Source organism: Microchirus variegatus (assembly GCF_963457635.1).
Source record: "Microchirus variegatus genome assembly, chromosome: 16".
In the NCBI taxonomy this organism is placed as follows: Eukaryota; Metazoa; Chordata; class Actinopteri; order Pleuronectiformes; family Soleidae; genus Microchirus; species Microchirus variegatus.
The window spans coordinates 20,957,810-20,975,766 of NC_139817.1; the positions used below are offsets into that span (position 1 = coordinate 20,957,810).

General features: G+C 40.8%; 1 protein-coding gene across 1 annotated transcript in view; it reads left to right on the forward strand.

The window, feature by feature from the left end:
• Positions 1-17,957, forward strand: part of LOC310937745 (transmembrane protein 132C) — a gene marked incomplete at both ends in the record, with an annotated part of 137,246 nt that overhangs the window by 116,850 nt on the left and 2,439 nt on the right. Inside the window, 4 exons of the mRNA XM_083902085.1 lie at positions 3,179-3,322; positions 9,580-9,788; positions 14,960-15,233; positions 17,333-17,524. Of these exons, the coding sequence (XP_083758211.1) occupies positions 3,179-3,322; positions 9,580-9,788; positions 14,960-15,233; positions 17,333-17,524 (819 nt within the window). The remainder of the gene's footprint in view (positions 1-3,178; positions 3,323-9,579; positions 9,789-14,959; positions 15,234-17,332; positions 17,525-17,957) is intronic.

A 17,957-nucleotide genomic window follows, 5' to 3' on the forward strand; every position in this document is an offset into this window, starting at 1 on the left:
GAATGAAAATGAGTTTGCTTTTTTGTGAGGTGTTGGTATTTTCTGGTGTCAGTTGCAAACAATCTTAATCTCCATCTTTAGCTCACAAACATGTGCTGAGTCTTAAGAAAGCGGCAGAGCAGTTTTGTGTACACTGTGCGTTCCCTATAGTAACACAAATGTGATGACACTGACTCAGACACTGCTGATTTGCGCTGCCTGCACACTTGTCAGTCTACGCATTATTATTCTGAATTAGGCATCACTCTACAGTTACATTTCTCTGATCAAAGACCAGATAATAGTGCTACATCAACATATTCCCACTGAAATATGTTCAGTGCTTGCAAAAATCTTAAATACAGACAAAATGAAATTGGCCTTTGTCTTGTGGTTTCTGTCCATTGAAACGAAGGAAAACAGTGTCAGCCTTTGTCTAAGAGCATCCCAAGAGCAGAATGAAGGCAGCTTACAAAGACATTAGTTTCCCAACACGTAGACACTGTACAGTGGAAGCATTGAGATGTACACGTTGACCTTTAGTGACAGCTATTTACTGAGGTGCCCACTGTTTCACAGCAATCATTGTGTCATCGAAGTGAAAAGGACCAAAGAGACAATGCAACGAGGACAAGAGAACAAAGAGCAAAAGTTACCTCAAACTTATCTTAAGTGGCCCCAATTATCTTTTTCCACTATAGTGGTGAGTGTAGGTGTGTGTGTGTGTGTGTGTGTGTGTGTTTGATAAAAGGTTAAGATTTCTGTTCACAGTAATGAAGCTGCGCCATTTAATTTAAAGGACCAGGATTCAGGTTATTCACAAAGGGTTTTTCTTCAGTCCAGGGGAGCACTGGTGCATAGACAGTCATATTAATTTTGTCAAATGTTGATATAAGTCTGTGCTTATATATATCTTTATTCATTCATAGCCAACCTCACCCTTTTATACCGGTCATAATCAACTAAACATTGTTTTGATCAAGATCAGTCACATTTCTCAGAACATACAGCTATTTAATATATACTTTCATTAAATATTTCACTGTTGTAAGCACAGCAAAAACCTGAATAATATTCTAGGGATGGGACAATACCACCTTTTTTGATTCTGATGTCACAAACCCAACACTGAACATTAATCCAAAACAGTCATTTTAGACCATTTTATGAACTATGAATATGACACATACACATTTGTGCCGAGTCATTTCAAATTCTCCAGTTGTGTCACAAATAAACAGCCCAAACACGACAGCTGAAAATGCTTTTGCTGTCTGTGCATAGGCATGTCACTATATAGGATTTTTGGAATGCATTCTAAATTTGTATCTGTTTGATACCTGAATTTGACCAGAATCGGACTGATACCCGATATCCCTATTCCCATAATATACCTAATGTAACACAACTGCCCTTAGTATATGTCTTAATGTAGCTTCAAACTTAAATAACATCTTAACATTTGGTTACCTCAGAGTCTTCACCTGGGTTACAGTCACAGGTCTTCTCTCCAGGCAGAACACGTCCACTTCTCCTCTCTGTGGTTTTATGTATTAAGTGTCTTTAAATGTCAACGTGCTTTGCTGCCTTCGTGTTCTTTTCCCTCCACGATGTTATCTGATCTCCTACAGCCTTATTGTTAAAGTGAGCACAGGTCCAACCTATTACATGTGCAGTGCAGCCTTTCAAAGGGAGACATTTAGACGACATGACTGTTTAACATCTGTCTCTATGGAGAGGTTTTTGGTCAAGGTTTTCTCTTTCACAACGTGTTCTCATTGTAGCTTACACAGTGACAAATGAAGTTTTCTATTCTATACTGTGTTTATATAAAGCTTTTGTACTCTTTCAGACCACTGCTTTACACAAGAGTTTTGCCATTCACCCATTCACTCACACTTACAACACATCATTCTTCTTTCTTCTTCTTTCAAACACATTCACTTGCTGCTGGCGCAGTCGTCAGGAGTGATATGGGGTTAAGAGTCTTTTGGGGAATGGAACCCATAACCTTCGATTTGAAAGGCAACTCGCTCTACCACTGAGCTACTCATGTACGCTCATGCACTTAGTATTTCTTTTCTTTTGATGGTCTCTCACTGCACCATGACTCTATTGATCGCACCAATAATGATTGCACATACATTGAAAACTGTTAGTCTTGAATCAATGTTTCCTATTGCATTGTAACCTTAATATGTTCATCACTTAAAAGACTCTTTGGGTCTGCCAAATGACTTAAAGGTGAAGTAAGTAGTTTATAGTGCCATCTAGAGGAGAGGCTGAAATTTACAACAAAGAACTGCTCCTCTGCTCACCCCCTCCCTTCCCTAAGGGCTATAGCCCGTAGTTGTCTTAGAAACACTGGGAAGGATTGTAATGTTACATATAAAATGTCAGAATAGAAGGATCATAAATAATGTTTGTTGATTTTAATTCGTCTATTCACAATGTTCATGTTACTTTCATCTCACATGTCGCCCCAAGTCTATTTCTGTATGTTATTGTTAATAATAGGTTTATTTTGCATCATGAATGCATTGTTATTGTGAGCTGTACATTGTTCAATATCAACACAGACACTTTTATTTCTAAATTCTGTTAAATATCTATCATTCATCCTATCGTGATATCATTTTAAGCTCCTATCGCCCACCCTTATGTACTGAATAGTTTTTCACTGGACTGGACCCCTACTGGCCAGAGTAGATACTCAGTGGCCCCAAGGTTATTTGAGTTTGAGAGCCCTGGCCCTGGATTTTTTCGAGGAGCCCCCGATTATCGTTGTTTGTTTGTTGTAACAAAACCTAAGAGTACATTCTTAAAAATCAGGTCTAGAGTGATAACGAGAACTTAACAAAACACAACCTTTATACAAAATACATTGTCTGAGTCGTGTTCATTTCTTTTTGTGTCTCTTGGAAAAAACTTTATTTGTGCTAGAAGTAACATGTAATTGGTTTTTGATGTATTTGTCTGTGTATTTATTATTTTTTCTGAAAATAAATTCTAAATTTGACAAGCATTTTATTTGCTCTAGTGTATCTAACTCTCTCTGTCACTGTGCCATTAAAACTGTGACGGTCCAAACCATTAATGTTACACACAATCCATATCTTTAATTTCTAGTCTAGGACATGGATTATCAATGTAACCCCCAGCTGACATTATTATCTTCTCTCTCTCTCTCTGTCTGTAGGACTCAGAGATTCTGAACACCGCGGTGCTGACGGGGAAGACAGTGGCCGTCCCAGTCAAGGTGGTGACGGTTGGAGTCGACGCCTCAGTCACCGACGTCTCTGAAGCAGTTGAGTGTCGCTCTACAGATGAATATGTGGTCAAGGTAAACAAAGATGAGGTTTTACAAAAAGAAATCATCCTCTGCACACACTTAAATATTAATTAGCTCATGTTTCTCTGAAAGAATGACTTAACTTTTACTTGGCTAGATAATTGTTTTGTTCTCTTTGCAGTTGAAAGTAATTCAGTTTGCAACTTAGGTGAAATCACTAAAATGTTATTAAACATGTGTTAATATGTGACGGAGAGAGTTTTCTATGTTTAGCACATCATCGTGAAAACATGAAATTGTCTGTTTGAGGGTTTCCATTATTTTTTGGAGTCTGCTTCAAACCCAAGGCTCAAAAAGAAATAAATATTTTTTTCTGCGGTAGCATTGAGAGCTGGTATCAATGACTTTGTTCTCCAATGAAAAATAGAGTGGCTCCTGACCACAATCCCGGATCGTTGATCTGTACCAAGTTTAGGTGAAAAGCCAGAGCGGGGGGAAGGAGAAAAAAAATCACATTTATCTGTGGTTTTCAGATCCAAGTGGCTTAGATCCTGCTCTGTATCTACAAACAGCATCCTGCTGTGCCAAGGGCTTCTTCCAATCATGTTCCCTGTTTGAAGAGAGAGCAGGATACAACAAATCAAAGTCAAATAATGTACACAAAAAAGCGCCGTGATGAATCAAAAAAACTAGAAAAAAGAGGAGGGTTTTTGGTGTGATGTATGAGTCAGGGGGAGCTTTCTATATTAAATTGCAGTCAAAGCCGTTGAAATGAAAGAGCTGTTCGTTTGTAACGTTTATCCAGAGTGATTAGTGCTTTGCCTAATCATAGCCTGCAATCATGTATGTAAACATAGCTAATTTGTCTAATTCTGACCTGGGGAATCAGTGATAAGTAAATAAGGAGTGACATTAAACCAGAATAATGAATGACTGTGCTGATAATATGCTGCTTCTTCGCATTTGTGGTCTTTGGGGGCATTTTTTTCCTGATAATGATAAGGTGACCCATTCAATAGGTGCATATAAAGCAAGACAGTATCAATTATTATGTTAGATGATTAACAGAGTCCTTCTGTCCACTAGATGGCAACTTGATAAACAAAAATAATTTACATGAATCTAATGTTGTATGATGTAAAACAGCTAAACAGGACACAAGATGTGTCCAGCAACCACATAAAGACAAGGGGCAGCATATTAAGTCAAGTATTTATATACTGACCAAGGATCAAGAGCTTTCACAACCTTTACCAGATACATACAACAATCATATGACGAGATAGTGCAGTCAAATTATTCAATAAGTGTAAAGGAAAGTGCAGAATTGGACCTTTTAGATGTGTTGCTAAACACATCTTAGAACAATACTTTCTTACACAAAACAGTCTGATTGTCTGACAGCTTCAATTGACCGCTGTCCACTGGTAAAACTACGTGTATTTATCAGTTAGTGCTGGGACTGGTTAAACCAGCACAATCCTCCGAGCTTTTAGGACCTTACCTTCACTTAGGGCGCCGCGAGCAGAGAGGACTTGAAAGCAAACAATTTATCGCGAGACATGACTTGATCGAAGATATCCCTCCTCTCTTTGCTCAGTTTACGTATGACACAAGTACGTTTTGGCGAGCCCCAAGATCCTTATTGAAAATGCATTGGAGAGTAATTTTCCGAAAAAACTTAAAGGGATACTTCACCGATTTGAATGTAGCTTTGTATTGCTAGAATAGCAGTAGTACTATTCTAGCAATACAAAGCCACATTCAAATCGGTGAAGTATCCCTTTAAGTTTTAACATGAGAGTCAATGGGAGAATGCTGGGGCGATATCAATGAAATCTCCCAGAGAGGCGGAACCATTTAAAATATGACTTCATTCTGATTGGACAATGACAAATAATATGTCTAGACAGAGACGGTTGAAAGGAATTAGTATTAAGGATCTTTTGGAATGGGTTAGGGAAAAAAATTCTCTGGTAGACCCTCGCCCAAATCGCCCCTATACATCGTCCACCCATGGGTCTTATTAATACCTGATGTCACTCACATGTGTAGGTATAAACATATGAACAAGGCTCAGCCGTCCAGAGGTTGCAAGTCAATTTTTTTCTAATGTTGTGGATGATTTGGATGAATTTGGCCTTGACCGAATTCACTTAGCACAACTTCACATGTAGCAGTAAAAGAGAGAAAATAAACTTAGAGCGACTCTATACAAACTTTTTATGTTAACCATGAATCAGTTACTGTTTCCATGCATTAGTATTGAACACAATTGTCTCTAAGATGCATTGTGATGCAGACCTGAACGATTCTGCATCGATGCAGCCACAGCACATAATCAGTTATAGCAACATTACAGCGCTGGTTGATTTTCCCACTTGAGAGAAACTGCAGCTTCACTGCAGAAACGTTGTTTTGGGATGTAACGTTTCAATTTCTCTTTTGAAAATGAATGGGGTTTTTTTTGTCTCTAATGACCGCAGGATTGTGCTTTTACCTTTTTTTGTCTCGTGCGTACGTAGCTGTGTTTCAATCGACCAAGGGCCGGATCCTCCCAAGTGTGGAATTTGTCGTTGGGATGTTGTCGCAATGTGTCACAGCACTGTGACGTGGGCTGTCCCAGTTGTCGCATGACTCGTCGGGCTCCTTTGAATGCAGATGACAAATGCGGCTGATGTTTGCCCGTTCACAGATGTGTCCTGACGTCCGTCTTCTCTTGAGTGCACAGCCGACAGAGTCGTCTCCTCCGCCGGCTGTGCACTCGTAAGGATCCAGCCCTTGGATTGAGACACAAGCTTGTGTCTGTATGATGGGTTGAAGGTGTGCATGTTTGAGTGATGTATGGTAGTGTCTACATGTAGGTGGATCCTGGAAGCTGCACGTTTAGTGCTTGTTTTCAATAAACCTCTAAATGGTTTGTTTAATGTGTTGTTGGTGGTTTACTGATAGTTGGGAAGAGGGAGCCTCCTCATTCTTGTTGTGATCAGATTTTTCCCCGAGGCCTAGTCATAGCAGTTAGCCCCATGTTGAAGTGAGCGGTGTAGCTTCTGCTGAGTTTGAGCAGCTTAATTGCTTCTGTCAAGCCAACGCCTACAAGCGAGAGACAGGTTCACGCCACCTTCATGTTCCCGTCTCCCAGTGCTCATATCTGCTGTGGATGGTATCTGTCTGGTGAGTTGTTAATTTCCTTGGCTAGATCCAGAGACAGCCATAATGTCCTCTCTAAGTATTCTCCTGTTAGCTGCCTAATGTGTTTGATTAATGTGGCGGTGAATCCTCTTGGACGCATAGGCAATTCACAGTGGGTCTCACTTTTTCTGCTATAACACACATTATGCTGGGAGTGTGTATGAGGAGTTAAAAGAAAATTTGTTGAGTAAATTTGGATATGTTAAGATATTGATTTGGAGCTACGTTGGCCAATAATTCAGCACAGCAAGAAAAATGTATGTTATTGGTAATTGGATATCTGCTGACTTATTTTCCGTAATTGTTCCCGTTTTGGTTGTTTTGGAATAGATTGGAGAAATGCGAGCAGGCAGTTTCCCAGTCTTGGGACGTATACTGAAGCCGTTATAATTCATCCAACAAGCATTTACAAATTTTTTTTTCGACCACAAATGAAGACAAACTGGATGCTAATGGTGTATTTTTTGCGAGTATGATGAGAACAACCTGAGAGGTTAAACGGCAACATCATTTGTATTAACGATTCCTCTCGCAGTTGGCTATAATCAGTGCAAAATAGAGCCTATAGTGTTTATATAGACTGCAATTCTAATGTTTGTGTTCGGACAAGGTTGCAGAGTCTCTTCTGAGAAAAGTCTGAGATGAAGGGGTTTTCAAAGACACTTCAGTCTCAACGGAGTGAGAGAGAAGAACAATAAGGGCAGATAAGGAGCAGACATTCCGCTGACATCTTTATCAGTTCAAACACTCTCACACTGGGAACAATGATGGAGCCCAATCTGCTCCATGACTGGCTGTAGCCTGGGGAACGACCTCACCCTTCTAGAAAAGTTCAGACGCTTCATTAAGCAACACTGTCATTCCTCATTATGTTCCAGTGTCGTGCAGCTCTAGTGTGTGTGTGTGTGATCGAGGTACAACTATGACTGCTGTTTATTGACTGTTCCACCACATGGCAAATATCTATTGATCCTGAGAATGCAGTGCATGCAACTTTATCTTTCTCACAGGGTTTTTTTTTTTTTTTAGGGATTCTTGTCTCTGGTTCAGGTGAGTTCACACAGAGAAAGTCCAGGGCTCAAGACAAAAACTATTTCAAAAATGATCCCATGTGTTACTTGAAACGCTGACGAAGATGGGAAGGATCTTTAAGTGAAAACTGTGAATGTAAATCAACTTCTGTGCAATGATTTTGCTGACTCGATTGATGATTTGTGCCAGTTTTTTCTTTTGTTTCCATACCATGACACAGTGTTATAAGTAAGGGTGCCCTCAGTGATGTAGAAACCTTGAACAGTTGTTCAGTTTCCTGAGCAACGTCAGGCACTTCTTCTCAACGTCTCATTTGGAAAATTGCTCTACTTTTGACTTTTCTTACATAGTTTTCAGGTGAAAGTTTTGCCTCCAGCACTTTCTCTCCAGCTTCTCTGCCATTTCCTCCTTCTTCATTGATTTATGCATCGCATTCAAATGGTTGGGGCCTTCCTTCTTTTCACATACACCTCCCACTGCAGGGCTGCCAACTTTTGAGAAAACCTTGGAGTGAGACATATTGGCATGCGGGGCTAATGTATGACACCACACACCCAATATATTTATTTATAGTAATATTTTATGCATCCCAAGCTTAATTAATGCTTTATACAATAAGATTTATGGATGATTAATGCTTAATACAAAAGTTAAACAACTAAACCACTAGACAACCGTTACTATTGTATGTTTTGTGTGTCATTACCCAGTTGTACCAGAAACTCGATCCATTCTGCACATGTGCTTGGCTGAATTCCTAGAACCATTGATGCTCGGACACCTCTCTTGCTGCTCAGTATCGTAACCGAACTGTCAAGGTATTGTGGGTTCCAGCGGTTTCAAACCTTGCAGAGGATGGATGATATTCGCACCATATGCTTATGCTATTCAAAACAGAGCTAAGATTGGCCCCAAAAAATCGTGTTAAACGTATACAACTACACCAGTGGGTAGTATATTCAGTGTTTGCTGGTAAACCAGCTGAAACATTTCACGCTGTACTTTTAAATAAAGTCCCTTAGTATTTGTACTTTAAAAAGGCAAATTTTTCATACAAAAACATGTATCTTTTACCTTAATGTAGCAGCTCCAAAATGATGTTGATGTTATGCTGACTTATGAAAGGTTTCTTTTTCATCCAGTATAAAGCAAATTCAGGAAATCTGCAATTATGTGCTCTTACTTGTACACACTCAACGTAGTGTTCTTCTGCTGTCTTCACCCCAGAGGTGATTTGAAGTGGAGGAATCTCACATAAAATATATATATATAAACTGGTCACAGAGGATGTCCTGACGTGACATTCATGATAAATGGCTGTCTATTGTTTTATCTTGCAGTGGGGAAAAAAGGGTTAAAAATATCTGTCCCTGAACTTAGGGGCTGACGGCAGCTCAGTGGTAGAGCGAGTCGTCTTGGGTTAGGTTTAGATATGTAATCCGATGTTGCTCATGATGGCTCTGCAGGCAGCGTGTGACTGGCTATGAAAGATGAGTGAATAGATAGATGTGCTATCCGTAAGTTCATGAAAACTACATCCTAAAGAGTTCATAATGAAATGGAGAGGGGATATTGGATGGAATAAAAAAGCTTAGGGGGCTTCAAAGAGAGTAAGAGGCAACAAGAAGGTGTTTCAAAATAACACAAAATTAGCACATGTCATTTGTAAGACAGATGGCTTTGAGTTTGGTCATTTTTACCAAGAGACAACTGCTCTCCTCTGACTGGTTTCCATCTGTCGGCTCCTCTTTTAGCTGTAGGCTGAACTATAATCGAAGAGCAGAGCACGACCTGTTTTCCCTGAGGTTCAAAGATGTTCTCGCTGCCCTCCTCTCTCCACCTTCCTCCTTTCCTGAGTTTCGTGAACATATAAACGCTTTCATCTTGTTCAGAAGAGTTAGAGGAATACCACATCAGTAGAAATCTCAGAAATGTAAGGGTCTCTAATCAACTCGAGGGGGACGGGACGGGACGGCAGTGGACACTTCACAATAAATGTACACTGTGTAGTCATTTGGTGCAACAGTTGGACCAGCTCACCCTAAATTCTGTCTCTCTTTATCCTTCCCTCTCCTCCCACGCAGGTGTCAGACAGGTGTGACTACGTTTTTGTAAATGGAAAGGAGATGAAGGGCAAGGTGAAGATGATGGTGAACTTCACCTACGGATATCTCAATGCGCAGCTGGAGCTGAGCGTGTGGATCCCTCGACTCCCCCTCCAGATCGAGGTGTCTGACACAGAGCTCAGCCAGATCAAAGGATGGAGGGTTCCCATCATGGTCCCCAGTCAGAGGTACAGTACCACACACACACGTGTTCTGCTCCCGTGTTTTAGAACTATAGAACTACTATACCAAACATCACTTGGCAGGAAAAGCGGCTAAAAACAAATACACTACTGCTGGTTTCAAGCTTCACTATTCACTATATCTGTGCTATATCTTCATGAAAATCGAGAAACTGACAGACTGAATCTAATCCTCAGTATGGAAACAGCTGCAGCTGACGTTATTCCAAACAAACAAAAGAACAACATATTTAAGTTAATTATTAACCTTGGAGTTTGTTTAGAAAACAAAAAAACTTTGTCCAGGAGAATAAATGTTTTATATTGTTATGTTCCCATTAAGTTCCCCTTAACTGCCAACTAAGCTGCAAATCTGCATCTTCATCATGAATTCAGATGAAGATGTTTAAGAGACCAGTTGCCTGACCTATTGCCTGGTTTATATTTTGCTGCTTACATATGTTAATGTGTGTGAACAGCTCCACTTCCTGCCAGTATAAATGAGCAAATGCAGATGTGCTCCTGTGATTATTTATTTATTTATTTGATTCAAACTAATGCAACTCACACATCGTTTTCCAATTATCTGTTGAGATAACTTCAGGGTAATCAGGTGATTGTTTGTTTGGTCTTCATGAACAGAAACAATGTCACAATATTTGTGTGCTGCGTCCAGACTGAGGGAGCGTTTGTTTGTATACAGCAGCAGCGCGGGGTGGACGGAGGCAAGAAGTACTTATCACATCAATGATTTTTGAGTGGAAACCTTTCGCGGGCACTTCTTTGTGTTCAGCAATGTTGTCGTGCTTCTAGAGTTTCCTGTCTACAGCAAAGAAGAGTTAATGCTGAGTTAATAAGAGGGTAACCAATAGCATTTATTGCAGGTGATGTTCATTTGAGCCATGGCAGCCTTGTCTAACATAATGATTTGACAGGGGACCGAACACCATCATTCCACCGCTCTCTTGCTGATTTCAGTCTAGCTGACAGTTCCTGGCTGATAAAAAAAATGGCTGACCTGTGCAATACAGCTTGTCATTAGGACTGGCTTAAGGTGGCCCTGTCATTGCCCACTCTTAATCATCAGCAGGACAGAACATTATTAGAGCTGTCTGGAGGTCAGTCCTCTCCCCTAGGGCCTCATCACTAGCAGCACGTCTGCCAAAACGCTGCTGTACAATGCTACTTCTGCAACTGTTGAAATCCATCCATTGATAGAGCAGCCATCAGCCTACCTGCGGTGATGACTTGTGGGAAAATGTTAAGGCTGGACTCGCAGTCGTCCCACACACCAGTGTGGCCACTCTAATTATCCTGACTTCCTTTTTACTTTGAGTGACAGAGGTACAGCAGTTGACTGATGCCATGGCTTGTCGAGGACGCGGCTTCCCCAGCTGTGCCTTTATCAACGAGGACAGCCACATTGTTTTGTCAGAGTTGACGCCAGCTTTGACTGCTGATGGGCGGCAGAGAGCTGTGTTTCTCTCTGTCTTCCGTCTGTGTTGTTTATCAGGGGATAACAGGCACGGCCTTACAAAAGTTGCACTATGCGTTTTTTTGGGAGAGAACGGGCACTGGTCCACTGTCCATGAGCCGAAAAAGGAACCGTGCCAGTGCGCAACAATAGCGAGCGGTTTTTCCTCTTGCAGCCAGAATGGAAAGTCATGGCCGTGCTGAGGGGGAGAGAGGTGAGGAATAACTAGACATCAGTCACATTAGTGGAATACTTGCAAAAGTACTTACACAATTTTTGACTGACACTGTTTCTACGCCGTGCCTCTTCTCTCTCTAATTCCTGTCAAAGCAGGGACAAGATAAACCTTCGCAGACAGCAAACCAAAGTGTAGGCAGAGCATTCAGGCATACTCCACACATTTAACACTTCCTTCCAAGATATGTGCATTGATATGCCTTCTTCTCCTTGGTTTATCGTGCTTTAAAAAATACTCAAGCAGTTACCTTTTATGTCTCAGTTTGAGTGTGTGTAGTACGAGTGTCCTCTCACTGTTCACAGCTGTACTTGAATTCCTTAATAATAAAGATAAATAAAGATACAGCCGTTGTCGAGCTTCCTTATTTAGAAGCAGCGGCGTCTATTTCTGTCCAAATGACCTTTGTCATGTTCTTTCAGCATAAATACCAAAACAAAATGTAGCAGATGATCCACAGGGTACAACAAAAATAAGCAGCACGGCACACACACACACATTAATATGCAGCATCTCCTATGAAGCCAGACCAGGCTTGAAAATGAATGAACCGGGGAGAAGAGTTGCTTTGTGAAGCAGGGTGTTCTGTGTGCTGAATGTGATTGGTTTATTAGATCAACCCTAGAATAAATTTTTGAGATGGATGCACAAGCGCTGGAAAATCAGATTTATACCAGAGATAAATTTGTTTGATTTAACTGTGGGTTTGTTAACTCCTGAATTCTCTCCATCTGACTAACACCAGCATGACTAATTGCCTTTATAAATATAGTGGTTAAACAGGGATTCGGTGAATAGCCGGTACATACTGTACGGCAACATTAGTGCAGTTTGTCAGTTCATCGGCTGTGAAATAACAAAAAAAAGACTAAAAACTAATTATGTTTACACTTGCAGGGGAAGAAAAAAAAAACAATCAGGCTCACAATATGATCCTGAAAACTAACTTTGGTTAGAAATGTTTAATTACAAACAATGGAATAATCAGAAGATGCTGACTGAAAGCAATAACTGTTTTTTTCATCTGCATTTAATATGAAAACAATCGGAGAGAGTGTTGAGACAACGGGGAGCAGCATTTTCAAAGGGAAATCTAAGCTTGATTACAAATTCATGATTCACAAGGTTTGTTTGTTTTTTTTTGTCTGTGTGCAAATTATCGATGCAGGCCATTAATAAGCCACAGTGGACTAACTACATATATATGTATACATATATATATATATATTCCAATTATTGTACATGAAGAAATATACACATACATATAAGACAAGAAAACAATCTGAAATGTGCAGGAGAAACCCAGTATAGGGAGACCCCTCTAATCTAAAAAAAAAAAAAACTTTACCTCTAAAAGTAAAGTGACACAAGAATACATAACTTCTGAAATGATTACGGACTAGAGGAACTTGCAGGGTTACAAGGTAGCCGAGGGAATGGTTCCACCAGAGAGGTTGTTGGGATGAAAACATGGTTATTGTGAGGCTAAATCCTAGACAGTTTACTATTGATCAGGGGTCTCAAACGCAAATGATCTGGGGGCCAATGTGCATCTATTGTAGTCAAGCGGGGGCTGGCCTAGAGAACTAAATGTGGGGGGGAAAAAACAACTGTTCACAATATACTTAATAATACTATTTATCATGAAAAAAAGACATTTATTTTAAATTACATAAATAATAGTGTGGACAACTGTAAATTTGTACCAGGAGGCGTTTCGGCCACTGCCATTCGTAGCTCGGGCCCTAACAAGTGCATTTATATATGTAATTGAATGTTGTATATGATACATTTAATAATGGGATAATTATGACCAAATGTCTTATTATTACTGTAATAAAAAACATGGCTAGCAAATATATATTATATTCTATCACCTCGCTGGCAGCTGTGCCTCAGCTACACATTCACACCTTCATGCCAGTCAGCCTATAACCTGCATGTCTTTTGACTGTGGGAGGAAGCCAGAATACCCAGAGGAATATACAGTATGACGAGCCTTCTTGCAGTGCAGTGATATAAAACACACGACAACGGATTTGCCCGTCTTTAGTGTCGGGTGTAAAACACACTTGTAATAAATGAAAATGAACAGAAAACAGATTTTTAGACTGAAATTCTTTATTCCAGTCAGATAAAAGTGATGTTCGACCGATGATGAGTTAGCAACATCTGAACGGTATTTGGTAACTGATCTAACTACACACACACACACACACACACACAGTGTCTTAAAGAGTGTCTGAATAATGAAAATATAGTTTTATTTCAACATGTTGCATGTTCAGTCTTGCATACATACATACATACATACATACACGTGAAGATTTCAGAGAAACAGCAAGGTTGGTATCATTCGCTGTGATCTTGAATTTATCAATCCTAAAATGTCCAACCTCTGTGAATGGTTGTCTCTTGGATAGCCCTTCACTCTTAATCTCGCTGTACGTGTTCGACTCCCCCCCCCGTCGTTGTGCTTGAGTTTTTAATCCTCACATCTTTATTCCCACCACTTCACTTCTCATGCAGTCAGATTTCTCAGGGGATTCAGACAGAAAGAGACGAGCAGAGCAGGTAATGGCACGGGAAACTGTCAAGACTACAACTTTTGCTGTTGTGTATTTGTGTGAGAGAGAGACAGACGATGATGGTTAGATGGAGTGGCGGATGTTCGATCTACTGCACTGTATGATTAGAATTCTGCTGACAAATCACTTTTCTGTTCATCCCAAATCTGTGTCCCTGTGAGGGACTGAAGAGCGGTAACAGCTTTTATTCTCTTAGATCGGGCATTTAAGGCTTTGCTTTCTCAACCTCTCATGGTGCATTATTTGTTATTTTTATTTAAAATCAAACCACACACACATAGGTATGGGACAAATGTGATGATGTTGCAGTGATTTTGTAACAATTAAAACCTAGTTTGTCATACTTGGAGCAATATTATCAGCGAGAAAGCGCCGAACCTGTGTGAGTTGATTTGTTGCCAACAGTAATAAAAACTTGATTTGCCAGCAAAAGAGCAATCAGGGAGGCTATTAAGTGCAGCAGTAAGGAGGTTTATGCTCATTCGAAATCCAGACCTGGTGAATGAGAGTCTCTAAGAGGGGTAAATGGTAGCCATATGCTAGACTGTTAATTACTGGATCCTTGTGAGGTAAACATCCACATGTTTTGGTTGTCAATACAGTGTGTGCACACTCTCACCAGCACAGAAAGCAGAGCACAGCCGAGGCTAATGGAGGAAATGTATTTAAATGTTTTTGACCTGGTGCTAAATGAAGCATCTGGGAATAACCCATGTTACCACAGATTAGCCGGAGGAGGGGAAATGAATGTGTGTATGAACATTCATGGAAATCCCACATGGTAGTTGTCAAGTCATTGCGGTAGGAAAGTCATTAGGATTCAAGAATTTAACTCTTGGGGGAATTTTTATTATTTTTTCCCTTTTTCTTGCCTTCTCAGGTCCACAAGGGACAGCGAAGACGAGGACGATGAAGAGAGAAGAGGACGGAGCTGCACCCTGCAGTACCAGCGCACCATGGTTCGAGTCCTGACCTACTTTGTAGCGGAGTCCGCTGATCCTCGAGGCCAGATGAGCTTCATGCTTGGCAGCGATTGGCAGGTGGACATAACAGAGCTGGTGTGGGACTTCCTGAAGGTTGAGGATCCTCAAATAGCACAGCTACTGGACAGGAGGATACTGATGGGAATGGACACAGGGATGACCACCATCCAGGTAATACATATATTGGCTGATTTGCCTGTTTTTAAAAGGCCAGATAAATTAACGTAAAGGTGGGAGTCTGGCAGATTATCATTCTCCATCGTGGGATTCTAGAAATGATTGTCTTGTTATCTCAAATGGGTCCACTGTGCATTTGTACTTTATGAGCAGAGTTTTGGTGGCAAACAACAATAAGTATTTGTGATACATCATTGACAAATACACACATCCATCCATCCATTATCTACTGCTTTGTCCTCCACCGGAGGGTCGTGGGGGGTGCTGTGCCTATCTCAGCTGACATAGGGCGATAGGCAGGGTACACCCTGGACAGTTCGCCAGTCCATAACAGGGCCACATATAGAGACAAACAACCGTTCACTCACACTCTCACACCTACGGTCAATGCCCACATTGCATGTTTTTGGACTGTGGGAGGAAGCCGGAGAACCCGGAGTGACTAAATGTATATACAATCAGTTTTGATGGACTCAAATACTGTTTGTAAAAGGCACCAAATGTAGGTATGGGCAGGTTTCAAGGTATACTGTGGTATTTAAAGCTCACATAGAGTGGTCCTGTTGCACATATATGTTAGTTATGGAGGTCTACTTACATACATTAACTTGTTTTTATGGTCAAAAACCTCCTAGTTGGTGTAAACGAGCCGATAGAAATCTGTCTTTTCTGACGCTGTCCTCAGCTGCGATATTTCAGACATAAATCTCACCCAGGAAGACAGAGTGTGTTGTGATTGGCCAGCCAACGTAGAGCCTTTACAACTGTCTTGTGATTGGCCAATAACCGGAAGTGACATATTCAGCACACCCGCTCTCAGCAGCGCAGCTCCCCCCTCTGGAACGGTGGATGCACTGCTACTCATTGTCAAGACATTGTTTTAACAATGTTTAAAAATAGCTTCTTCACGACTCCCCGCCGCAGTCCCTTTTATGACTTTGACCCGGAGTCAGACCCAGAGTCAGAAGACACTGTCGCTCGTGAAACACCTCCACAACGGACGTTATTCTTCTTCTGCGGTTCAATGTACGCAACCGGATGTGCCCGGACTAGTGCCCGGAGCAGGACAATCTGCTGTTCGGGAGAACCGCTGTTTACGTAACGGGACCGGGTTTTTTCAGAGATCTCGCAGTGGCTGAACTGTTTGTTTTGAACCTTCAGGGCTTCTTAAACAAGGTAATGACACAGATACACACTAAAAAAACAGCGTTAATTGGAACTTCCGGTCTAGGTCCGCTTTAAAGGTGAAGGTATCCAAACTACTAAAATCTTCTGTCGTATGGTGCCTATGGTATAAGCTGCTTCTACTCATCAGAATGATGATATAAGGAGTAAAGGAGGAGAAATGTCAGAGCTTTAATCATCACACAACCTTGACAATGTGATGCTATGATATTTTAGGTTTAAGGTTTTCCGACCGTCCCATGCCATATGCCACACAGACTGGAAAAACATGAGTAGGTGTCACATTATAGTTACACATACTGTACCTCTCCTAGCATACATCATTAAAATAGTAAGACTACCTGCCACTGCTCTTCTATATAACTACTGTTAATCAAAGGACATGGATTCTTACATGCAGGAGGTATAGGACCGAATGGCAATCAGGTGGAGGTGTTGATTGATCCTCATAGAGCAAGTTAATGAGTGTGGGGTTGGATGAAACATTTAAAAATACATTTTTCCATAATCAAGTGTAAGCCATTCATTTACATTTCCTATGTCAGTGAAGTCATATTTTTGTATTCCACTTGCCACAGATCTTTTGTCACTTAAGTGCCATGATCGCTGAAGTTGATGAAGTTTCTATATGTAGGGTGCACTTTCCTCTCTGGGGCTGTGATTACTGTCATTGCTGATTTCTCCTTTCTCCCCCAAACCTTGGTGTTAAGAACAGGAAATGAAAAAGTTTCCAAAAGTGAGCGCAGCAGTAATTGATCATATCAGAATGTCACAGGTTATGACAGTGACGTTATTTGAGAGGAATATTGTGGAATAAATTCTAATCCTTCAGCGTTTCCTTTTAGAGATCCTTTAATGCTGGAATCTGGAATCCTTTTTATCACCGTTTCCTCTTTTCTGCCTCCCAGGTGTTATCCCCTTTGTCAGACTCCATACTGGCAGAGAAGACTGTTACAGTGGTGGATGACAAAGTCACCATCACAGAGCTCGGGGTTCAGCTGGTGACTGGGCTCTCCATGAGCCTGCAGCTCAGTCCGGGAAGCAACAGAGCCATCGTGGCTACCACGACCACACAAGAGGTGCTGCAGAGCCCCAAGCAGGTCAGGATACTGTTATAGCAACTGTATAAGGGAACAAGTCAACTATGATTTAACCTTCCCTTCACTATAGTCAAATTGATGAATGACATGTATGGTGTGTGTATATATATATGATTGGTTCTCAAAGTGCGGCCCGCGGACCAATGGCGGCCCGCAGAAACATTTCTGGCGGCCCTCAACAGTTGATAGTTTTAATCCAGGAGGTACTAAGCTTGTTAAATGTTTATTGGACATTACTGGATACAGACCAATAAGTGTAAACAAAAATACTGGGTATTTACCTGGTTTCTATATGGTGAATTTGAGTGTATTATTGGGTTATAAGCTGGTTATAAGCAGGTAGCTACAGCCCCCAATTACTAGCTATTTACCCAGTAAATATATGGTAACAGAAATGTGTTACTTGGTATTAACCTGTAATTAGAAGGTAAGA